Consider the following 26620-nt stretch of genomic DNA (forward strand, 5'->3'; position numbering starts at 1 on the left):
AAGTAAAAAATGGGGGGGGGGGGGGGGGAGGGAAACAGGGGAAGAATGGAAGTAGTGCAGGTGTCACCTCTCCCTTCTTTTGAACAACTTCTATCATCTTTTTCCAGCAATCATCCACTTAGGCCTGGTCCTGCCTTTCCCTTCCTATCATTGCCCTCTTCCTGTGGCTGCATGCAGAGACAGCCCTTTGTTTTCTACAAGGCCTCACAGCTTTCTTGTTCTTAATATACTTACTAAATGTTTTGGAATTTTCTTTAATCTCATCAGCCAATGAGATTTCTTGGCCCTTGTCCTTTAATTTCTTTCTCAAGCACCCCAATACAATCTCTATACCCCCAAAGAACTTACCCTATTTTCAGCACTCTGCCTATCATAAAACATACAATACAGCAGAACAGGTCCTTCAGCCTTCAATGTTGTGTCGACCCATACATTCCTTCCTAAAAATAGTACTAAATCCTCCCTATCCCATAACCCTCTGTTTTTCTTTCATACCCCCAGTATTTCAGCCTCTACCACCATCCCTGACAAGGCATTCAGGCACCCACAGCTCTCCATGTAAAAAATACTTGGCTCTGATGTCTCCCCTAGACTTCCCTTCCTTATCTTTGTACATATGTCCTCTGGTGTTTGTGGTTCATACCCTGCAAAACAGGTGTTGGCTGTCCATCCTATCTATGTCTCTCATAATCTTGTAGACCTCTATCAAGTTTCCTCTCATCCTTCTATGCTACAAAACGTCCCAAATCTGCTAACCTTGCCTCATAAGACTTGTTTTACAATCCAGGCAACATCCTGGTAAATCTCCTCTGCACCCTCTCCATAGGTTCCACATCCTTCCTATAATGAGGTGACCAGAACTGAACATAATACTCTGTGGCCTTACCAGAGATTTGTAGAGTTGCAACATGATCCCTCTACTCCTGAACTCAATCCCCCTATTAATGAAGCTCAGCATACCATAGGCCTTCTTAACTCTTCTATCAAATTGTGCAGCAACCTTGAGGGATGTATGGATTTGAACCCCAAGGTTCCTCCGTTCATCCACTCTCTTAAGTAACTGACCATTAACCCTTTACACAGCATTTCGGTTTGTCCTTCCAAAATGCATCATCTCATACTTATCTGGGTTGAAATCCATCTGCCACTTTTCTGCTCAACTCTGCAATCTGTCTATACCCTATTGTAACCTTCAGCTCCATCCACAACTCCTCCAACCTTCGTATCATCCACAAACTTACTGTCCTGTCCTTCTGTCTCTTCATCCAGGTCATTTACAAAAATCACAAAGAACAGGGGTCCCAGAACAGATCATTGCAGCACTCACTCATCTCCGACTTCCAGGCAGAATATTTTCCTTCCACTGTTACTCTACTTTCTTCCTACAAGCCAATTTTTTATCCACCCAGCCAAGTTCCACTTCCCGTGCTTCATGATTTTCTGGATGCGTCTTCCATGGGGGACCTTGTCAAATGCCTTGCTAAAATCCATGTAGACCACATCTACCACCCTACCCTCATCAATTTCCTTTGTTACCTCCTAAAAAAACTCAGTTAGACTCGTGAGGCACGACCTTCCCTTCACAAAGCCATGCTGACTATCCTTAAGTAGGCTGAACCTCCAAATGCTCATCTATCCTATCCTTAAGAATCCTCTCCATTAGCTTGCACACCACTGTCGCAAGACTCACCGGTCTATGATTCCCAGGATTCGCTCTATTACCTTTTTTTAAGCATTTGCCATTCTCCAACCCTCCTCTGCGCCCAAAGAGGAGTCAAAGATCATAGCTACTGCCCCAGCTATCTCTTCTCTCACTTCCAACAGCAGCCCAGGGACTTATCAATCTTGATGTTTTTAAGAAGATCCAACACTTCCTCTTCCTTAATCTCCTCATAATCTAGCACACAGGCTTGTTCAATTTCGAACTCACTGTGATCAAGGTCTTTTTCTCTTCAAAATACTGATGCAAAGTATTCATTTAGGACCCTCTCTCCCAACCTCCACTTCCTCCAGCCGCATGTTGCCTTCTTTATCCTTTAGTGGCCCCACCTTCATTCTCGTCATCCTTCTGTTCTTCACAAACGTATAGAACGCCTTGGGTTCTCCTCAATTCTATATGCCAAGGCTTTCTCATGCCCGTTTTGAGCTCTCCTAAGTCTTTTCTTGAGCTCCTTCCTGGCTACCATATACTCCTCATGAGTCCTTCCTGCTTCCTATATCTAATGTATGCTACCTTCTTCCTCTTGACTATTTACCTGACCTGTTTCATCAGCCATGGTTCTCTCTTCCCCATCTTTTCCTTGTCCCAGTGGGACAAACCTATCTTGAACCCTGCATAAGTGGTCCCTGAACTTCTTCCATATTACTTCTGTGCTTTTACCCTTACACATCTGTTTTCAATTTTCTCTCACTAGTTCCTGCCTCATCCCTTTATTATTAGCACTTCTCAAGTTAAGCACTTTTTAATTTCTCAAAGTTTTTTATCCTTTTCCATAGCTATGTTGAAGCTAAGAGAGTTATGGTCACTTTCACCAAAATGCTCCCCCCTCCGAGTGTTCCGCCACCTGACCAGGTTCATTCCCCAGAACCAGATTCAATATGTCCTCTCCTCTTGTCAGGCACTCCACATACTGTGTCAGGAATCCTTCTTGAACACACCTGAAAAATTCAGGTCCATCTATCCCTCTTGCAGTCAGTACGTACTAGTCAATATCAGGCAAGTTGAAATCACCCATATCTACAACCCTGTATTTTCTGACTTCAACCCATACCAACTCAGTGGACACTCCCCATTCAGCATCCTCCCTTTCTATAGCCATCATACTATCCCTGACCAGTAATGCTACTCCCCCCCCCAACCTTTCCTACCTTCCATTCTATTCTTTTAAAAACACCTAAACTTGTTGTTTTGGTGGTGGTGGTGGGGGGGGGGGGGGGGGGTGACTAACGTAAACTGGAGAAATGAATATTATTGTCATCCAGTTGGTTGGAGGGTGTGCAGACAGAAAATAAGGTGTTGTTTCTCTAATTTGCATTTGGACTCAGTTTGACATGAAACCATGTCAGCAAGAGAAATTAAACAGGTTGCCACTGAGAGATCCCCATTATTCCGGCAGATAGAGCTAAAATACTCAATGAAATGATCTCCCAGTCTGTATCCAGTCTCTCCTATGTAGAGGAGATCACAATGGGAGCATCCTATTATTACTTTTTGTCTGTTGAGCTGTACTTTTCCCTGTATTTCTTTTATTCAGATGTTGTCTGCTTCTTCTCTTACCTTGAAGAAGGGCTCAGGCCTGAAACATCGGTAATATCTTTACTTCCAATGGAAGCTGCGAGATCTGCTGTTCCTCTAGCTTTTCTGTCTTTACTACAATCAGTGGCTGTAGACTTCCATGTTTCACATTCTCCACATCTATAACATTTAATCAAAATTCCATTGTTTTTCTCTGACCAAGACTGCTCTTGAATTGACATTCAATATTGCAGCTATGATACAGCTTGGAATTTAAGATTTCACTTTTGGCACTTTCTCTAAGACTCCAGGATGTTTCCGATGCCTGCTCAATAAAAATCAATGGCAGGCTGTCAATTGCATCCAACTTCATTGCAGTAGCAGTTTTTAACTCTTAGTTTGATGCAAATAACTTACCCAAATGAAGTTTTTCTACAGAAACAACTTCATTGAAGACACTGGGAACTGTAGATACATTGAATTTTGTCCTCAGTACCAACATATCACCTTATCTCTTCTCACTCTCTCTTCAGGAAGGGGAATGAGATAATTTTAAAAAGATCTAATTTATGAAAACAACAGGAAGCAGTGCATAATTTACCCAACCAAAAGCCACCACAACACCTTATCATACCACCAGTTAAAACTCACCACAATATAGAGATCAAATATTGGATTTTAACTTGTATTTATGTATCATTCAAAATACATGGTTAAATGACTTAAGATGTAATTGGTTCAAGATCTTCTATGAAACATTCATTAACCTAAATATTTTCATTAATGAAGTACCCAGTAGCATTCCTAATATATTGAACATCAAAGGAGAAAAGAGAAGGGGGGTCATAAATATTAGGAAGGTGATTTTTTTAACCAAAAATAATAGAAATGTTAGTGTGGCAATCTCTCATTCCTTATTCTGCAGATTCAATCCAGCAAGAACACAGAGATATGTCAGCTTCAAGGCTTGGAAATTATGAGCAGCATTTACAGCAGAAAATTATTGCTGAAGAAGGATTCAACTTTTAGTTACAAACAATTTAGTTCAGACTTTGCCACAAAAATCTTTTAAACTGATCATTTACTATTTAAATAATAAATTTACCATGATATTTACATTTTAGATGAACTTGGATTGATACAAGATTTTGAACTGAAATATATAGAAAAATATCTTACTCTTTAATTGTCCTGGTACCTTAAAGTAAAAAGAAAATCTGAACACTGACATCTATTTTTTTCTGCCTACAACAGCTGGAATTAGGAAATATTTCAGATATGTTTTGAAAAATCCGCACCACCTCTCCCCACCCTTAAAATCAAATTCTATTGAAGACCACAACCAAAAAGAAGAATGTGAGCAATGCTCATAGAAACTTTACTCCTTAACAACTTGAATGCGCAAGGCATGTACTTATGCAAATCATTTATAAAGTCAGTTTTCAAAAGATTGTAAGTGGAATAGGCAAGAGATACAATCACTACAGCAGAAGTGTCATAAATGTATCAAATTTTTATAAAATTAAAGTTTAGTTGAAGACATCACTTGATGGTAGAGATACTGATGAGATTTGTTCAGTGCTATTACAAAGAAAGATGCATGAATATAGAACCAGTGTAATCATTGCTGATATTTACATTTATAACTTTATTGTAAGCCATCTGTTAAATATAGGAAATAATTCAGGAATGTTTTAAAGTCATAAAAAAACAATGAAAAAGAAGACAGAAAAGACAGAGGCATACTGAGGTATATGAATAAAGAGAGCACTAAAAAGAATTCTAAACTGTATCTTGTCCTTCAGGAGTCAAATCTAAAACTGCCACAAACTTTTTTTTGGCCAAGCTACCATTATCACAATATTTTTTTTCCCACATTTACAATACTCCAGTTTAAGAAGCAGAAAATAAAAAAAAAAGACTCATTCACTTGGGTGGGACATTCTCAGTTCCCCAAAGCTCAGTGGTTAAATTTACCAATCAATGTCATTTGAGACAAACAAACCAACATGAACACAAAGAAATTCTAGAGACACTCAGCTAGTCTTGCACAGTCCACAAGAGGTCAAGACATATTACTGATATTTCGTGACTGAATCCTTCTTCAAGGTACAGCATAAGCAAAGAACAGGAAAGCATCAGAATAAAGACTGAAAAATGACAGGGGGAGGAGTGCAGAACAACAAAAGGTGTTAATTGGATATGATAAGAGGAGAGGTAAGACTTGATTTTGGTTCCGTGAAAGGAGACAGAGGGAAAAGCTGTGTGTGTGTGTGTGTGTGTGTGTGTGTGTGTGTGTGTGTGTGTGTGTGTGTGTGTGTGTGTGTGTGTGTGTGTGTGTGTGTGTGTGTGTGTGTGTGTGTGTGTGAGAGAGAGAGAGACAGAGCTGGGGGAAAGGTAAAAAGGGGAAGAAGATGGTGGGGGGGGGGGGATTAACAGAAGCCCGAGAAGCCGATGTTAATGTCATCCAGTTGGAGGTGCACAGACACAAGTTGAAGTGTTGTTCCTCCATGTCTGGCCACGGCCTCAGTCTGGCAGCGAATGAGACCATGGGCAGACATGTCAGCATAGGAATGGGGCGGCGAGATTAAATGGGTGGCCACTGAAAGATCCATGCTATTGTAACAGACAGAGCTGATGTGATCAACAAAGTGATCTCCCAGTCACCAGCTAGTCTCTCCAATGTAGAGGAGGCCACAACAAGAGCATCAGATGCAGTGGATGACCCCTGCTTGGACAATTAGACCCATAAACACAGACCCATTGTGTCCGCATGATTCTGCTCCACCAAATTGGGTATCCACTTACCTCAAATCTGTTTTGTCCACTCTGGTCCAGTCCCTCCCCACCTACATCTGGGATACTTTACACACCCTCCATCACTTCAGCAACTTCACTTCCAGTTTCCTGAACTTGATCACTTCATGTTTACCATGGGTATCCAATCAATATACACTTCCATCCCCCATACCAAAGTCCTCAAAGCCCTTCATTTTATTCTTGACAATAGACCCAAATCAGTCCCCCTCTACCTTCCTTCAGCTGGCACAACTTGTCCTCACCTTTAATCACTTCTCTTTTGACTCATCTCGCTTTCTCTCTGTCAAGGAGATAGTCATGGGTATCTGCATGTGCCCCCGGTTATGCATGCCTTTTTGTTGGCTACATGGAGAAATCCATGCGATAAGCAAGGCCCCTCCACTCTTCCTCTGGTACATCAACAATTACTTTGGTGCTGCTTCAGGCACCTATGATGAACTCATTGAGTTAATCCACTTTGCTGTCAACTTCCACCCTGACCTCAAATTCTCTTGGTCCATCTCAAACAACATTCTCCCTTTCTTCAATATCTTTGTCTCGGTCTCGGGAGAAAAACTCTCGAAAGATGTCTTCTACAAACCTACCAATTCCCAAAGTTACCTCAAAACCCAGTCCCTTGTAAGGATTCTATTCCTTTCTCTAAATTCCTCTGTCTCCATCACATCTGCTCCCAGGATGAGGTCTTCCATGCCAGATCATCAGAGATGTCCTCATTCTTCAAACAATGTGGCTTTCTCTCTACCATCATCAACTCAGCCATCACCAGCATATCCTCCATTACTCACACATCTGCCCTGGCCCCCTCCTCCCCCATGCGCAACAAGGACAGGATTTCCCTTGTCCTCACCTACCACCCACAAGCCTCCCTGACCTACATATCCTCCACCGCTATTTCCTCCACCTACTACATGATCCTACCACCAGTTATATATTCCCCTCTCCACGTTCTGCAGGACCACTCTCTCCGTGACTCCCTTGTCCTCTGCTCCCTCCCCACCAATCTTCCCCTTACCACCTACTTTTGTGACCACAGGAGATGCTCCACGTGCCCACATGTCCTCCTCTGCAATAACATGGATCTCTCAGTTTCCACCCATTTCAATTCCCCATTTCATTCCCTTGCTGACATGTCTGTCTCATGCACTGTCAAACTGAGATCACCTGAAAATTGGAGGAAAACATACATCAGCTTCCATCTGGGCACTCTCTAACTGAATAGCATTAACTTCGGTTTCCATTAAATCCCCCCCACTTCTTTTTCCCCCTGTCACCTTTCCCCAGCACTGTCTCTCACTTCCCTTTTCCATTTGTCTCCTTTCACAGAGACAAAATCAATTCACACCTTTCCTCTTATCATATAAAATTCACCTTTTGTTGATCTGGACTTCTCCCCTTGCCATTCTTCAGTCTTTATTTTTTCCTGTTCTTTGCTTTTAACTTGAAGAAGGGTTCAGTCACAAAACGTTGGTAATATATCTTTACCTCCTGTGGACATGGTGAGATCAGCTGAGCTCCTCCAGCATTTCTGTTTGTTTATACTACAATCACAATGTCTGAAGACTTTAGTATTTCAGACCAACCAGGTTTATTTACTGAGTATGTTAGATGTTATTAGGCTGCTACAATTTATCTTGGCTTGCTTTCACAAGATATGGCAAAGGAATGCTATGTCTGCTTTGTTCATTAAAAGTGAGCCCTGTGGAAACATAAGTAAGCAATGGTCTCAAAATGAAATAACATGAATAACACACTGTGAAGAGCAAAATGACAACACTTAGTACAATGTAATTGTTCCCCTGGTGTTTTCTGAAGACAATAAAAAGGACAAAAATGATTTTATAAAATTCATTTGTCTTGCTCACATCCCCATTTCAAATGCACACTGATGCTTCATTTGAGGCCATGATTATGGGAATATAGGGCATATATCTGACAGTTAAATTTAACGTAAAGTAAGATAGCCAAAAATTGGTTGAGGGGTGATTGGCTCCGATAGAGCAGTGGTTAGAGGACTAGTCTTGTAAACCATGGATTGCGTGTTCATTTCTCGCTAGGGCCTCATTTCTGTGAGGGGCACTTGACAAAATAGCTACTCTCTGTCTTCCTTACGGGAGACAAAATTAAATAATTTCAAATATGTAACATTCTAAATGTCGTATTACGTGACAATAATGGAACCTTTTCTTTTAAACTGCTCTTGGTTCTAATAGGATTGTTGTCAGCTGCCAATGACAACCATTTATCTAAAGTTGATTGAAAAGGTATATGTCCAAAGACAGGGATCCATTGAAACCATCATCTTTTAGGCCCCTATCACTTTTGAATACAGACTATAAGATTATTGGCAAAGCCTTGGCAAATAGATTGGCAACTTATTTGCCTAAATTAATAAATGTTGATCAAATTAGCTTTGTGCAGGGGAGGTAATTGGCAGACAATGTATGTAGATTGCTCAGTATTATACATCTGGCACAAACGAAAGATGACTTGAGTGTCACCGCAGCTCTAGAGGCGGAGAAAGCCTTTGACAGAATGGAGTGGGACTTTTTATTCGAAGTGCAAGAAAGATTTGTACTAGGACAAACATTCATTAATTGTGTTACAGCTCTATATTCTGAGCTTAAAGCTAAAGTAATAACTAATGGTCAAATTTCATCAGCATTCCCTCTCTCTAGGTCTAGCACAAGGTTGCCCATTATCTCCAGCTATTTTCCTCCTGGCTATGGAACCGTTAGCAGAATCCATCCATCTAGATCCAGACATAAAGGGTTTCAGGATCAATCAGGAAGAACATAAAATCAATTTATTTGCTAATGATGTTCTGATATATTTGACAGAATCAGTTAACTCATTACAAAAATTGTATTCTAAATTGGAAGATTTTGGGTCATATTGGGCTATAAAGTCAATAGGGACAAGAGTGAAGTTATGACACTTACGGGTGGGAATTATGAACAAATTAAGAGAAATTCTCAATTTAAGTGGCCACTCAATGGGATTAAATATTAATGTATTAAGGTAGATAACCTCCAGAATTTTTATGTTGAATTATCTTCTCTTGCTTTAGAAAATTGATGATGATCTTAAATAAATGGGTGACCATCCCAATAACTTTGTTTGGAAGGGTCAACTGTATTAAAATGAATGTTTTGCCAAGAATACAATATTTGTTTTCAAGGTTTGCCTGTTCTTATACCTCACAGATTCTTTCAAAACCTTAATAAATGCATCAGAAAGTTTGTTTGGAAGGGTAAGCCTTCCAGAGTCTCTATTGAAAAATTAACTTGGAATTATGAATTGGGAGGATTAATGCTCCTGAATTTAAAAAATATTTTTGGATAACTCAATTGAAGTTTGTCACCTCCCTCTTTGATGGAGGAGACAAGTTTTCATGGGTAAAATTAGAGTTGCATAAGGTTGATGAAAGGATAGCAGAAAACCTGATATATATAAATGGAATTCTAAATTATTATCTGACGCTAAAGAACCTTCCACACCCATTAAAGCTTATAATTACAATATGGAATAAAATTAATGGTCAAATTGGGGATGGGGGGGCAGCCGTCTTTCACCTAAAACACCCCTGGATCAAAATACATTAATTCCATTAACGATTGACAATGAAATCCTGGACACTTGGATAATCTTGCAAACAATTTGTCCAATTCCTCAGGTGTTCTTCCCATGTGACATTTTTTGTGATCAAGTCATCAATATAAGCATCTGTATGTGCAAACCCTTGGATTACCGAATTAATCATCCTTTGGAATGTTGCAGGGGCATTTTTCATGCCAAAAGTTAACACATTATATTCATATAAACCAGATGGAGTTATAAAAGCCAAAATATTCTTTCCTCTCTCAGTTAGGGGCACATACCAGTAACCCTTCAACAAATCCACCTTAGTAAGAAATTTAGCTTTCCCAATTTTATCAATACACTCATCTATTCTTGGAATAGGATAAGCATCTGTTTTAGTTACTGAATTAACCTTCCTGTAATCTGTACAGAACGTATCAGTTCCATCTAGTTTAGGTACCAGAACACAAGGAGAACTCCAATCTAATTTCAAAGGTCTAACAATATAATTTTTCAACGTATATTTCACTTCCTGATCCATAATTTTACTCTTCTGAGTGTTTATTCTATGTTTTAAGGGACTTGCCTCTCCCACATCCACATCATGATAAATCACTGATGCCCTTTTTGGCACATCAGGAAACAAATTTGCATATTTCAAAATTAATTATTTCAACTTCTTCTGTTCTAGGATGGCCTAAATTTTCCTCCAGATTTTCCAAAATTGCTGAGTTAGACAGTGGCATAAGAACCATGTTTTCTTTAAGGTTACTCTCACAAGATTCTGCTTCCATAATCAACCCTGTCAACAACACCTCTGATACAGATTGTTCTCCACTAGCCTTATTCTCATAATAAGGTTCCAACATATTTATGTGACAAACCTGAGTTTTATTCCTATGATCTGGAGTATTTACAAAATAATTAACATCATTCAGTTTTGACTTAACTATGGTCCAGAAAAATTAGCTCTCAAAGGATTGTCATGTGTTGGGAACAAAATTAACACTTTACTTCCTGTCTTAAAATTCCTCATTTGAGCTTTCCAGTAAAATAAACACTTCATTTTACCCTGAGCCATTTCTAAATTATCTTGAGCCAAAGTCCACACTTTTTGCAACCTATCTTTAAATTTAGAAACATAATCCAGCAAGTCCAACTGTACATCCTCATTAACCCACTGTTCTTTTAACAACATTAAAGGTCCTCTAACCTGATGTCCAAATACAATTTCAAAAGGGCTGAAACCTAATGAATCCTGCACAGTCTCTCTTGCTGCATATAACAATAAGTGAATACCTTTGTCCCAATCTTTTCCATTCTCCAGACAATAAATCCTCATTATATTTTTAAGAGCAGAATGAAATCTTTCCAAGTTCCGTGAGTTTCAGGATGCTTTATTCTCAACTCATAAATCAACTGCTGAAACAACCAGACATAAAGTTAGATCTTTAATCACTCTGGGTCTCTTTAGGTAATCCAAAAACTGTGAAAAATCTTTCCAAAGCCTTTACCACAATTTTTGCTTTAATATTTCTTAATGGTATAGCTTCTGGATATCTTGACACCATGCACGTAATTGTTAACAAATACTGATACTCAGACTTGGTTTTAGGCAGGCGACCCATACAATCCACAATAACCCTAGTGAAAGTTCCCCAACAACAGGAATAGGTTGCAATGGAGCGACTGGAGGACCCTGATTAGGTTTCCCCACAACCTGACAAAAGTGACATGTCCGGCGCCAATTTACAATTTAAACCAGGCTAGAAAAATTGTCTCAAAATCTTATTCATGGTTTTCTTTACACCAAGAAGGTGTACTGTGGGCTAGATTTAAAATTTCATTCCAGTAAATTCTAGGAATGACCACCTAATGAATCACCCTCCCCGCCCTACTCTTCATTAGCAGGAATATCAAGAGGTCTCCATTTCCTCACCAACAGTTCACCCTTCAAGTAATATCCACAGGCCATTTCTTTAATCTCCTGTTCACCTCCTGCTTTGTCCCTTAAGTCAATAAGTTTTCTGTTGCTGAATTAACTCTTTCCTTCTCCAAGAGAAATCTTTACTCTCACAATTAACCTGCTTTATCAAGATTATTTCAGAAGCATTCGGTAAATCCCTAACAATTTGACCTTCCTTTGCTCTCATCATTTTCTTAGACAAAGACCTTGTTACAGCACATGCAAGATATATCTCACAATCTTCTTCAACTTCATCCTTACTAGGCTGATTTGTTAATCTCCAAACTGACCCAGCTTTATCCTCTGCCAAATCATTCCCTAAAAAAAAATGAGACTCCTTGCATGGGTAACTTTGAAATAACTCCTACTACAACAAGTCCTTTAACTAATTCTGAATTCAGCACTATGTTGTGAAGATATATTGATTCTACCTCACCTCCAACACCTCTAATCAAAGTTGTCTCCCCTGTGTTAGTCTTTTGATGAAGAGTTAAAACATTTTACAACAACAATGACTGAGTAGATTTAGTATCTCTAAGAATTTTAACTGGAACCTGTGTTTCTCCCTCCTTTACTGAAACCAAGCACTCTGACACAAAAGGTTTGAAAACATCTATAACACCCTTCTTTGTTCTTTGGCTTGGCTTCGCGGACGAAGATTTATGGAGGGGGTAAAAAGTCCACGTCAGCTGCAGGCTCGTTTGTGGCTGACCAGTCCGATGCGGGACAGGCAGACACGATTGCAGCGGTTGCAAGGGAAAATTGGTTGGTTGGGGTTGGGTGTTGGGTTTTTCCTCCTTTGCCTTTTGTCAGTGAGGTGGGCTCTGCGGTCTTCTTCAAAGGAGGCTGCTGCCCGCCAAACTGTGAGGCGCCAAGATGCACGGTTTGAGGCGTTATCAGCCCACTGGCGGTGGTCAATGTGGCAGGCACCAAGAGATTTCTTTAGGCAGTCCTTGTACCTTTTCTTTGGTGCACCTCTGTCACGGTGGCCAGTGGAGAGCTCGCCATATAATACGATCTTGGGAAGGCGATGGTCCTCCATTCTGGAGACGTGACCCATCCAGCGCAGCTGGATCTTCAGCAGCGTGGACTCGATGCTGTCGACCTCTGCCATCTCGAGTACCTCGACGTTAGGGGTGTGAGCGCTCCAATGGATGTTGAGGATGGAGCGGAGACAGCGCTGGTGGAAGCGTTCTAGGAGCCGTAGGTGGTGCCGGTAGAGGACCCATGATTCGGAGCCGAACAGGAGTGTGGGTATGACAACGGCTCTGTATACGCTTATCTTTGTGAGGTTTTTCAGTTGGTTGTTTTTCCAGACTCTTTTGTGTAGTCTTCCAAAGGCGCTATTTGCCTTGGCGAGTCTGTTGTCTATCTCATTGTCGATCCTTGCATCTGATGAAATGGTGCAGCCGAGATAGGTAAACTGGTTGACCGTTTTGAGTTTTGTGTGCCCGATGGAGATGTGGGGGGGCTGGTAGTCATGGTGGGGAGCTGGCTGATGGAGGACCTCAGTTTTCTTCAGGCTGACTTCCAGGCCAAACATTTTGGCAGTTTCTGCAAAGCAGGACGTCAAGCGCTGAAGAGCTGGCTCTGAATGGGCAACTAAAGCGGCATCATCTGCAAAGAGTAGTTCACGGACAAGTTTCTCTTGTGTCTTGGTGTGAGCTTGCAGGCGCCTCAGATTGAAGAGACTGCCATCCGTGCGGTACCGGATGTAACACCCTTACCAGGCATGGAACATCTGTTCTCCTTAAATTGAACTGTCTGAAATCAAGCTTTTAGTAAAACCTCCTTTTCAACACTAAACAATTCACAATAACATGACCAGGGTTTCTCACATGAGCAAATTAAGAATAAATATGGAGTTTTAAATACATCTTTTTTCTTTTATCTTTAGTTAAGATCTCATTTAAGGGGCAAATTATGTCCAGGACTAATCTTACAGCAGTGTAGCAAAATAGAGACTCTGGTTTGAAAGGAAAGCACAAAAAATTTTATTTCAAAAATTTACTTCAGGCAGGAACCCAAAGAAAGAGCATGATAAATCAAGACAAAGGTGGAAATCAGATTTGGGTATGGAAATTTATCTGTTTTACTAGTACAATTTATATCGGGACGGCATGATTAACACGATTAATGTAAGGTGTTGGCTGGTACAATATAACTTATTGCATCTGTCACATTTGTGGCCCGAAATGTGAAGTTAATAAAACATTAAACACAAGTTTTATCAGGTAAACTTCTGAGTGTCTTTTATTCTCCAGTTTCCTTTGTTCTCCTGCTTGTGTTCTTATCTCTCTCATACCACGTGACTTCCGGTACATCTCATACATATTCATTATCATGACATCCCTCCTTTAATCAGAAATAAACTTTACCTTCACTTACCAATATCCCTCGGAAACATACAAACATCGTAACTAATGGTAATACTATAACTCAACTACATAAAATTTACTTCCGACAGCATTCATACATGCACTTTATGATATAAAATTAAATACTGTCCCAAAGTTCTTATTAAAATTATGGCACAAAGTCTTCGTATCGTTTGGGCACTTTCCGGTTTCGTTTCGGCCTGCCTGCGATATTGTCGTTGCTTCTCGGTTGTTCACACTCGGCGTCGGAAATACTGCTCGCCACGGCTTCGGGTGTTTCTGGCGCTCTAGTCACTTCATCAGGAGTGCTGGTAACTGCCTCTGGAACATCATCAGGTCTCTCAGTTTCAGCATCTCGTATTGGCCTTTAAATCTCTTCGCACGATGTATCTCTGGACTGGTACCTTTTTACACCTGAAACATTTCTCTTATACAGGACTCCAGTCAGAGACTTGACTGTCACCATACTGCCACTTCTGGATACGACAGTATAGGGTTGATGGTAATAAGGTGTATCTAGCTTACCACCAGTTTCATGCCTCACTAGAACATTATCTCCTGGCATGATGTCTGAGTACTTGGCTCCATGTTTCGAATCTGTGTACAGCTTTGCTGCACCTTTCTTTTCAGCATCGTGGTCCCTCATCTCCTGGTCGTCTCGGATTTCCTTTATTTCTGGCATTTTTGTGTGGATTTTTCTCCCAAAAAATGCTTCTGCAGGACTTTTTCCAGTGGTTGCATGAGGCGTTGCTCGATAGACAGCCACATAAGATAGCAATGCTTCTCGCCAATTTTGTCATTGGCTTGCGGCCATTTTGGAGTTACTTTATGATGGTGGATACCTGTGGTCCTCATGTATTCCGTAAATGTCTCTGAAATGAATTGTGGACCATTGTCAGAGTATAATGTAACAGGTAATCCATATCTTGCGAATATCTCTGCTAATGCTTGTATTGTTTTTTCAGTGGTTGTGGACTTCAATACCACGTACTCATAGTATCTGCTGTAGTAATCTATCACTACCATAATTGATTCACCCGTCGGTAAAGGTCCAAGAAAATCAACAGCTACGTCGATCCATGGTCCTGTCGGAAATTGCGAACTCCGGATCGGTTCTGGCGGATTACTCCTACTTGTGATTTGACATCCGTGACAAGTTTTAACAAATTTCTCTGCGTCTTTATCACAACCTGGCCACCATACCTTTGTCCTGAGGTTTTGCTTGGTACCAACAATACCTAGGTGTCCTTCATGCGCTAAGGATATGATCTTCGGTCTCAATCTTTGCGGAATCACCAATCTGCAACCTCTCAATACACAATGTCCGAAGCAACAAAGTTCGTCTCTAATGGGAATGTAAGCCTTATGAGTACACTTGTCCCATTGTCCACTCTGTATGCATTCTCTTACTTCCATGAATTCTGGATCACGTTCGGATTCTCTCTCGACCTCCTTCGTAGTCACAGCTTTCGGTGTCGCCTGAATAGCTACGAAGCGTACAAAGCTCTCCGTTTCTGTTCCCAATTCTGACTTGGATTGTGGACCACCATCCTTCACCAATCTGGACAGCGGATCAGCAATGTTTGCTTTCCCTGCTATGTGGATTACTTTATATTTGTAGGGTTGTAGTCTGAGTGCCCATCTCTCTATTCTGGCACATGGTTTGGATCTAGGTGCATAGATCACCTCTAATGGCTTATGATCTGTGATGAGTTCAAATTCAATGCCGTATAAATATGCATGGAACCTCTCACAGGCCCATACAAGTCCGAGTGCTTCTTTCTCTGTCTGAGAGTATCTTCTTTCCACATCTGATAACGATCTGCTGGCATAGGCAATGATTCTTGGTCCTCCATCATGCATCTGGACCAACACGGCTCCTAAACCAACTGGGCTGGCATCCGCTATGACTTTGGTTGATGCCGCCGGATCGTAATATCCAAGAGTTTTTGCATCTGTCAGGCTTTGCTTCAGCGCTGTGAACGCTTTCTTCTGCTCAGATCCAAAATGAAATGGTACACATTTCCTGGTTAGTTTCCTTAGTGGTTCTGCCACTGTAGCGAGATTAGGAATGAACTTTGCACAAAAATTGACCAATCCTAGGAAACTCCTCACCTCTGTTGCGTTCTGAGGTGCATGTGCCTCTGCAATAGCTTTCACCTTGGCCTCTGCAGGGTTTAGTCCTTCCCGTGTAAGTCTGTGTCCCATGAAGTCCATTTCTGACACACCGAACTGGCACTTGTTTCCATTCATGGTAAGGCCTGCTTCCTGTAGTCTAGATAGTACACGCCTCAACCGTTTGTCATGCTCTTCCTTCGTTGGTGCATGGACTATGATGTCGTCAGAAATGTTGGCAACTCCAGGAATGCCTTGAATCACTCGATGGATTTCATACTGGTAGATCTCCGAAGATGCATTAATTCCAAATGATAGTCTCTTGTAACGATACAATCCACAGTGAGTCACAAATCACAAATGTTGTCACATCTCGGGAACCTGGATCCAGCTCTAATTGATAATAGCCCCATTTCAGATCAATTTTTGAGAATACCTTGCTGGTAGTTAGTTCTTGAAGTATTTCCTCCACTGTTGGCACAGGATGTCGTTCTCTAATTATAGCTTCATTGGCCATTCTCATGTCAACACATAGTCTTATGTCACCCTTTGGTTTAGGCACAATCACTACGGGACTGACCCATTGTGTCGAATGTTCCAACGGTTCTATAATGTCTTGTTCGATCAATTCTTTAATTTTGGCTTCGACTTTCCCACGAAGTCCAAACGGAGTTCGGCGCATTGGTTGTGCCTTGGGTTTGACCGTTTCATCTACCGCTAGCTTCAATTGTCGACCTTTCAGCTTTCCTACTCCTTGGAAGTCTGCGGGGAATTCTTGCTTCATATCCTCGTATGACTGAATTGAATTGACACAAGCTCCAATATGAAGTATTGCCAGGTCTTGCGCTGTGCTTCTACTCAGCAATGGTTCTCCCCTCTCTTCTATGACCATAAACTCTGCTTCGGTGTACTTATCTCCAGCTTCAACAGTTGCAGTAAAACATCCAATGGTCTGCAATGGCTTGGTTGCTGTGTATGGATACAGTTTCTTGGAACACTTCTTTGAGGTACAGATGATCTTTTTCCTTTTCAACTTCTCCCATAAATGTCGATCAATCACATTACTGTCACTGCCTGAGTCTACAATGACCTGCACTGTCACTCCACCAATGATCACTGGGACCTTCTCATGACGTACTTCATTCAACGTAAATTGGTAACAACTCTGTTCCTCCTGGGTATCATCATCGTCACCGTCTATCTGGCAAATGGTATCTTTCTTTCCAGGATACTTTCCTTTCCCCCAGGCTTTGCCTTTGGAAGTTGTACTCTTCCTCTTCTGTCTGCATTGGACTTGCTTTTGCACTTCTTTGCAAAATGGTCCTTACCTCCACACTTTCTGCAAACTTTGCCTTTGGTCGGGCAATATGGGTCTTTTCCAAAGTGACCTCGGTTTCCACATCGATAACACTCCACGTCCTGTGTCGACGTATATCTTGGCTGGTTATGGCGATGTGAGAGCCTCTTAATTTGCTGGCTTGAGTTGTCTTTCAGGGTCATGGTATGAAATTGCCCTTCAACAGCCTCTAATGCAGCAGCAATGGTTAAAGCATCGGTGAGTTCCAACTCACTCCCTCTTTCCAGTCGACGTCTTCTGAGTTTATCTGATCTGCAGTGCTGTACGACTTGATCCAATAATTGGTTGTCCAAATCAGCTGGCATGTAATTGCATCCAACAGCTAGCTGGCGTAGTCTCGTCATGTACTGAGCAATTGTCTGGCCATCTTCTTGTCTCATTCTCCGAAACAAATGGCGTTGAAATGTAGCATTTGGTGTCACTACATAGTGTGCATTTAATGTATCTACCGCTTTCCAGTACTCATCCTTTCTTCCAGTATTCAAAAGTGTCTTAAATGTTTCCCGAACTGAGGGTCCAGCAGTGAAAAGAAGTAATGCCTTTCTCTGCGCTTTTTGTTCAACTATACCGGTATCTAGAAATAGGCCACGACCGTCGGCGTAGGATTCAAATTCTTCCAGCCATGCCTTCCACTTCACACTTACAGTGCTTGCATCACCCTTTGGGTCAAAATGAGCAATTCCACTATGTGTTAGAAAGTCACTGTCTGCACCAGCCATGAGGAAATATTCCAGCCCCAAAAGTACTGAGTCACAGAGAAAATTCTTATCACCTTGAAGTTGTCTGTAATCCTCTGTAATCTTGTTTAGTCTTTAATTTTCTTCAAGCTTCTTTCATCCTCGTGGCCAATGTCACATTTGTGGCCCGAAATGTGAAGTTAATAAAACATTAAACACAAGTTTTATCAGGTAAACTTCTGAGTGTCTTTTATTCTCCAGTTTCCTTTGTTCTCTTGCTTGTGTTCTTATCTCTCTCTCATACCACGTGACTTCCGGTACATCTCATACATATTCATTATCATGACATCATCAGCTATACTTTACTCCACAAAAGTTACATAAATTGAAATTAGAAATATCAAAAATATCAAGGTAGTCAAGAAATAGGTAATTTCTTGCATTCAACTTGGTTATGCCCTTAAGTGAAGCCTTTCTGGGAAGATTTGGGTAATCTGGAAAAAAATTACTGGAATTTGATACCCGCAGGCACCTAAATTATTTTTATTGGGGAATTTAGAAGACATAAGACCTAAAATGAGGCTGTTAAAATACCAATTAAAATTAATTGTTTGTTTTAGCAGTGGCCAGGAAATCCATAGCAGTTACTTGGAAATCTGATTCCCAACTAGGTTCAGCCCACTGGAAGATAGAAATGCATAAATGTGTTCGCCTGGAGAAGATCACCTGAGAACCCTAGATAGGTCAAGTTATTTGTCTCTTGATGGGAATGGGGTTTATTCTCGGTGAAGCCAATCATTTCTTTTTCTTATTCTTTCTCTTTTCTTACTTTTTCTTCTTTTCTTCTTTCTTCTTCTTTCTTGGGGTGGGGGGGGTGGGAGGGTTCCTCTTATTTTGTTCTTCTTTCTCTCTATTATCTTTCATTTATCTTTTTCTCCCTTTGATTCAACTTTGTCATTGAATTTGCATTTTTGAAGTATTATTGTAATTTTTCTTTATTTATAATAATTGAATCACATTGACTCTTTTTTCTCATTTTCTTTAGTAATGACAAGTGGCTCAATAATTGTATTATTTTGTTAATATTACTGATATTAATGTTTTCTCTTTTTGATTATTCTTCACTTTGAATGCATGTTGATTGAAAATTCTCAAAATATTCAAAAAAATATTTCCTTGAAGTATTTTGTACAGATCTGTAAAACACTGTACATGAGATGCAAGGTAGACAAAATGAAAAATGGAAAAACTATAGATAGATTTGAATCAAACTGTACTAATTTTGATTTCTATACTTATACCCCCAAGTGATACACTACCAACCAGAAGGTGCAAATGGCTAATAAGGACAGAGTGCAGGTGTTTGGCAAAACAGTCAGCTGGTCTGTGCTTGGTCTTGCTGATGCAGGGGAGGCCACATCAAAAGCACCAAATGCAATAGAGAAGGTGCATGTAAATCTCTGTTTCATCTGGACAGGTTGATTAGATTCATGGATGGAGATGAGGTTAAGAATAGGCAAAATGTCTGGGGAAGGAGAGATGGGTGGGGAAGCATAAATGATTGAGGGAGTCACATCTGGAACTCCTGGTTGCCAGTCATTTTAACTGTTCTCCCCATTCCTATTGAACCCACCTGCCCTCAACCTCCTCCAGTGTCAAGGAGCATCCACATGCAAACTAGACAATTAGCACCTCATACTCCACCTGGTCAGTACACAACTCAACAGCATGAAAATTGAATTCTCACTCCCCTTCAATTCCTTTATTTCACTTTCTGATCCATCCCGTTGTCTCACACATCCTTCTTTCAAAAACCTCCTCCCCCCACAATCCTTGTTACCCAGTTTCTTTCTCGCCCCCAACCCAGCTCCATCAACCCACGATCCCATCCCTTATCTGATTCTACCCATCACCTTTGTTTCTAATCAAATTCCATAATATGCAGCCCTTGGTTGTCTACAAACAAAAAAAGGGGGAGGAAACAGAAAGGGATTGGGAGGGATAGGTGTGACCGGCAGTGGGATTGTGTTGCAATTGGTGGAAATATTGAAGAGTGCTGTGCTGTTTAAGGAAGAGACAATTAAGGATGAAGCAAACTCTACCTCACCTTTGTAAGGGGAGAAGGTGGTGGGGAGGTGGGGGGGGGGGGGAGAAATGGAGAGACTGGGTGAGGAATGCAGGAAATGGATGAGATACAAGCAAGAGCTCTATAAACCAAAGTGAGAAGACACTTTTGAAAACAGGACATTTCAGATGTCCTGGAATGGAAACCCTCATGTCGAGATGAGATAGGGAAAAGTATAAAAACCATTTACATGGCTGCACATTATTAACTTCATTGAAATGTACATTAGGATTTAATTTTCTACTTCAAGTGCCTTATAATTATTAACATGTATAAATCTATGCACAATGCAACTACATTTTTGTATTTGTCCATAGTTCTGCAATATATTAGCATTAACATTCTAGCAAGTCACTGTTACACCCTGGATGATTATTTGCAATGCATTTCTAACTTGCACATTTATAAAACAGGCAGTTATTAATTTTTTATAGAATTGCATTCTAGTATAAAGCAATATTATAAGGCATTCTTAGATTTTGAATTCATTACTTTACTGTCATTAATTTTTGCTTACCTGATTCTTTGATAAGAGAGCTGGTGTTTGCTGTGAGGCAACATTATAATCTTGATCAGCTACATCATTCCCATTTATGCAAGATTCTTCTTTACCGCTGTCGTCAGATTGTTCAAAATCATCGCTGTCTTGGTCCATTTCTTCTTCCTCATCATCTTGTTCTTCCATGTTGTTCCTTTCTTTGATCTCTGCTGTGATTTGGTTGTTGTTTTCTTCTTCATCAGTAGCAGCAGTAGGAGTCTCATCATTGGTGCTGCTACATGCCTCAGCTCCATTGACTTCAACATTCCTTGCACAGTTCCCCTCTTGTATTTCCACTACTCTGTTCATTTGGTCCTCCTCTCCATGACTTAATGAGGAATTACCTCGGAGGGACCCTCCAGTTCGATGCCTCTTGCTGCCCCCAGACAGCAATTCCTGGTTCATGTCCAACAGCCAGCTTGCTATTTCCTGAATCTTTGCTAGATTGGTGGATCGTGTATACGTTGTTGTAGGCTAAGGACCAAACAGATGAGACTAAATTATATTCAAATATCACATTTGTGAACATTTTCAAAGACAATGAATATTTTTAGGTTGATAAATATATGACAATTTTGAAAACCTTAAAGAAGTCAGTACAGTAAAACACCTGGTATCCATCACCTATGGGGATTGATAGATGCCGGATAGAGCATTTTCTGGTTGTTTGAGGTTGTGTGTTGCGTGATTTGCAAACTAACGGCAAGGTACCCCAATTCTGAACCTGCATTTTTTTACCTATTTATTTTCTGCAAATATTTTTGCCAGTTGCTTGAAGTTGCCAATAGCCTGAATTATGGATGAGGGGTTTTAATGTCTATGTAAATTTTGTTGTGATAATTTTACAATATCTGTCTAGTGAATATTTATTGTTCAATGATTAATTACACAGTAATAAAGAAAAAAAAAATTAAATTGAAGAGGGTAAAGTAAACTGTGGATGCTGGAAATTATAAATCAAAACAGAAAATACTGGAAATCTTCTGCAGATGAAAAAATTAATGCATCTTCATTGATAATGTCTGATTCTGAATATTTCCACCATTTTCTGTTCTTATTCAAAGTATTTTAGATGTACGGAAAGATTCTGTTCTAAGAAAATTCATCCGGAAAACAAAGAAGGTGGAAATTGAGTCTGAGAACTGAGCAGTAACCTGCAAAGTAAAATCAGTTTTGACAAAATAATTGTTTATCAAAAGTAACTTAATTGCCAATGCTCAAAGTACTTGCCTTAAATTATGTATCAAAGTTTAAGGTTATTGTCATGACATCACATACAACCCTGAGATTCTTTATTCTGTGGGCCAGGGTTAGCAAAATTAAAGACCAGTAAATGTAAATTGTAAACATCACAAATTGTCAACTGTAAACAAATTGTGCAAATGCAGGTTCAAGATATGCAGCAATAAATAACAAACATATAAGTCCTTAAATGGGTCTCTAAATGAGCAGAGTTATCCCCAATTGTTTAATAGTCTGAGAGTTGAGGGATAGTAATGATTCTGGAACCTGGTCATATGAATCCTGAGGCACCTGCACCTCCTTCCTGATGGCAGCAGCAAGATCAGAGCATGGCTTAGGTGGTGAGGATCCTAGGTAACTGATGTTGCTCTCTAACGGCAGCGTTTCGTCTAGATATGCTCAATAGTTGGGAGTTTTGCCTGTTATGTACTGGGCTGAGTCTATTAGCTTTTATAGGCTTTTTCCCTCAAAGGTATTGATGCTCCCATACCAGGCTGTGATGCAGCCAGTCAGCACACTTTCCATCACATATCTGTTGAAGTTTGCCAAGGTTTTTGATGATATACTGAACCTTAGCAGAGTTCCAAAGGAAGTAAAGGCACTGTCATGCTTTCTTCACCATAACATTTTCAGGATGGATCCAGGACAGGTTTTCTGAGATTGTTACATCCAGGAATTTGAAGTTGCTGACCCTCTCCAATGATTACTGGATCATATACCATTGGTTTTCCTCTCTTAAAGTCTACAATCAGCTCCGTGGACTTATTGACATTGTGAGAGATTGTTTTTAATATATCATTCAGCCAAGTTTTCAATCTCCCTCCTGTATGCTATATTTTATTTCTCCACAAAAATGAAAATATTCTGTAATAATTTTATGTATTCAAAAACATTCCATAATACCTTTCCAACACCTTCAAAATGCAAGTGCTTAAAGAAAACAGAATAAACGTTGTGGCTAATTAAGGGCTCAAGCCTGAAAAGTTGGTTATTTATCTTTGCTATATCAAGTACACTTTTTTGACCTGCTGAATTTCCCCAGCATTGTGTTTTTACTTCAATCATGGTATCTTCTGACTTTCGTGCTTTACTCATGTTTCTCATTGCAAATTTTTATCTCTACAATCTTACAACTAATCATCTTTAAAAAGCATAATTTCTTGCAAGGACATTGCTCTCCAGTATCTCACCAAGTGGCCAAAGTTTAAGGTGAAAATGCAATAGTGAATACTGGGTGAAGAAAAGTCACACCTGCTCCTGTCCTCCCTAGGTATCCATGCAAGCATTTCTAGTAGGATTCTCAGCTTGAACAATAACCAGGTTAATTTTTCATTTCCAAACCTGAAAACACTGGCCAATAATAGAATTGCTGTAGTTCATCCATTCACATTCTAGTTGACATGGGTCTTACTCAATGCATCAGGAGCTAATTTTTGGAAATTGCATCACCATGTAATATTTCTTTTACTGTACTGTAATACAGTAAAATCCCCAGTATACAGAATTCAAGCAACTGACAAACCAATCAATCAGTTAAAAAAAATTGAGGAAATAAATTTAAAATAAATAACAATTTAAATAAAAGTTTAAAATTACAAAAGTAAATGTTCTCCAAAGCAACACACAACCCCTTGGTGAAGATGGGAGCAAACATTCAGCCAGTGGAGCGCTCCAGTTGTGCCCCACCTATAGCAACTATTTGAATAAAGTTGTGTTTGAATAAAATGGCGGCACTCAGGATGAAGAGCCTGCAGATGCTACTCGCCACTGGGGTAACTCTCCCAAAGTGTTTCCCTACCCCTGCCTGGCAAGAATATTTATAATTATCAGTATTAAGTCTATTAGTAAGACTTTATCTGTAACCTTGGGGGGGGGGGGGGGGTAATGATGATGGTGGCATGGTTAACTTAGCAGTTAGAGCAATGCTGTTCCAGCACTCGTGTCTCGAGTTGAAATTTAAGTTTTGTAAGTTACAGGAGTTACCTGATTAAAATGAACTTTACATAATTAAGGACCACAATACTGATTTTTTTTCCAAATTACTTTACATTTTGTATCGTCTTTTGTCTTTTAAACTGTTTATTCTCAATTCTGGTTGTATTAGTTAGGCATTGTAAGAGGGTGTCTCAGTCAACCGGAAAATATCATAGAAACTGTTTCATTGTTACCATGTCAGAACAAAATCAAAGACTTATTAATCAAATGTCTTTTATAAAGATTCACATTAAAATTCCAGCATACACGATGGTTTTAGAATTTGTCCTGCTCTACAAAGAAAAAGTCAACATTATCTACTTCTGTCAATCGTTAACAACATACTAAGTTGTGGTAAATTTATATTTTACAAACAAACTAACTTAAAATCATTACTAGGTAGCCAGGTAAAGCAGCCGAAAGCTCAATTATGATCTACCTGCAGAACGAGTTCATATAATTACTAGTTCAGGATAAGAAAAATGAAGCTGTAACTTAATGGAAACCTTGTTATTCAGAAAGAAAACAACGCTGCTTGCTATATAATTTAAATATTTCCAATATTTCTGATTGAAAGTTAGTTTCCTATTTAGAATCATACATAATGTCACAAAATACAGTGCACCAATATTTCCAGCCATGAATGTCACATATTAGTAAATCATTCACAATAATACTTATTGATTTAGTTGTTTCTCTACATTTTACTATTAATATTACTGTTCAGAAAACATACAGATCTAAGAAATTCAAAAATTTTCTCTTAAAAATTAAAAACACAAAATAAGAACTTGATGGACAGCTATGTGCAAGATAGCAAAACTTCTAAATGTATTACTCACGCGTTGCTTTATTCGAGCTTCATTATTTTTCTAATTTACCATATTTGGTGGCATACAAGAACCACGGGCATACAATAACGCCTCATTTCAGCAGGCAATATTAAGAAAATCATTTTTGGGTAAGCATTTAATGTTATTGAAATATGTAACTATTGTATAGCAGAAAAAAAACTTGGACAAAACATGCAACTAGAACAACAGGAAAAATCTTTTTTAATAATAATACTGCTGTAATTTACAACAGAAAACATTTGATAAAATCAATCTGCCGCTGTCAAGTCCCCATGCTGGTTCCACTGCCTGCTTTCTCTCAGCGGCCCGCTGCCGGTCCCTGTGCTGGTCCCACTGCCCCGCTCTCTCCTGGGAGGGAGTGGGGCGGTGGGACCAGTGCAGGGACCAACAGTGGATCACCAGGAAAGCCTCCCGACAGCCCACCACCAGCACTTACACTGATTCCACCCCCCCACTCCCCCACAACAGCCCGCCACCAGCCCCAATGATAGATGGCAGTGATGTTAATGAGCCATGCAGCAATGATGATCACTGTGTTACTCACCATTATCACCCTAATTTCAACCGCATAAAAGACCCGAGGGATATTTTTGAGCCATTTTTTGGGAGAAAAGTGGGTCTTGTATGCCATTAAATACAGTAATCTTTGCCCAGAAATACCATTTGGAACTGTTTCAGGAAGTCAGTAACCAACAACTGCCACATAAACATCAACAAGTACATGAGCTTAGTGACTGGCTACATTAGCAAGTAAAATTGAGGTTGTCACGGAAATCCAATGTTAGACAACCAGGGCTAATTAGGAACCATGGTTGGACACAGAGGACCAACCATGAAGTGCTTCAAGAGGCTCATCATGGGGTACATCAAGCTCCTGCTGCCCCCATCACTGGACTGCCTGCAGTTCTTACACAGATCCAACTGCTGTATGGATGATGCCGTCAGCACTGGCCTCCATCTAGCCCTCACCCATCTGGAAAATAAGGACTCGTGCGTTCAACTGTTATTTATCAACTTCAGATTGGCATTCAATACAATTGTACCTCAATACCTGATAAGAAAATCGAACCTGCTGGGTCAATTACACTTATCCCTGCAATTGGATTCTTGACTTCCTGTCGGGGAGACCTCAGGCAGTCTAGGTCGGGAACAGCACCTCCAAGGCTATCACACTAAGCACAGGTCACTCTGCTGACCCACAACTGTGCAGCGAAACACAGCTTGAACCTCATCTTCGTTCGCTGACAGCACGACCGTGGTGGGCTTTATTAGTAAGAAAGAGGCTTCAGTCTAAAAGATGAGGTGCAGTGGTTAACAGACTGGTGCAGAGCAACACCTGTATCTGAGCATAAATAAAACAAAAGAGATGGTTGGTGACTTCAGGAGGGCCCAGGGCACTATACTCTGCTGACCATTGACGGCTCAACCATTGAAGTCGATAAGAGTATCAAGTTCCTTGGAGTGCACTTGGTGGAGAATCTCACCTGGTCCCTCAACACCAGCTCCATAGCCAAGAAAGCCCATTAGCACCTCTTCTTCCTGCGAAGGCTGAGGAAATTTCATCTCCCAACCTCCATCCTCACTACATTCTACAGAGGATGTATTGAGAGCGCCCTGTGCAACTGCATCACCACCTAATTTGGAAGCTATACCTCCTCGGACTGCAAAACCCTGCAGAGGATAGTGAAGTCAGCAGAAAAGATCATTGGGGGGCTGTCTTCCTACCATGAAAGAGATTTACAACACTTGATACAGGCAAA

General features: G+C 40.2%; 1 protein-coding gene across 5 annotated transcripts in view; it reads right to left on the reverse strand.

Annotated features, from left to right (window-relative positions):
- fbxw7 (F-box and WD repeat domain containing 7) overlaps positions 1 to 26620 on the reverse strand; it is a 343484-nt gene that overhangs the window by 149044 nt on the left and 167820 nt on the right. For all 5 annotated transcript variants that reach the window (XM_069926460.1, XM_069926459.1, XM_069926457.1 and 2 more), the window contains one exon: positions 20770 to 21264. In XM_069926460.1, the coding sequence (XP_069782561.1) occupies positions 20770 to 21195 (426 nt within the window). In that variant the 5' untranslated portion in view covers positions 21196 to 21264. The remainder of the gene's footprint in view (positions 1 to 20769; positions 21265 to 26620) is intronic.

This window comes from Narcine bancroftii, chromosome 3, assembly GCF_036971445.1.
Source record: "Narcine bancroftii isolate sNarBan1 chromosome 3, sNarBan1.hap1, whole genome shotgun sequence".
In the NCBI taxonomy this organism is placed as follows: domain Eukaryota; kingdom Metazoa; phylum Chordata; class Chondrichthyes; order Torpediniformes; family Narcinidae; genus Narcine; species Narcine bancroftii.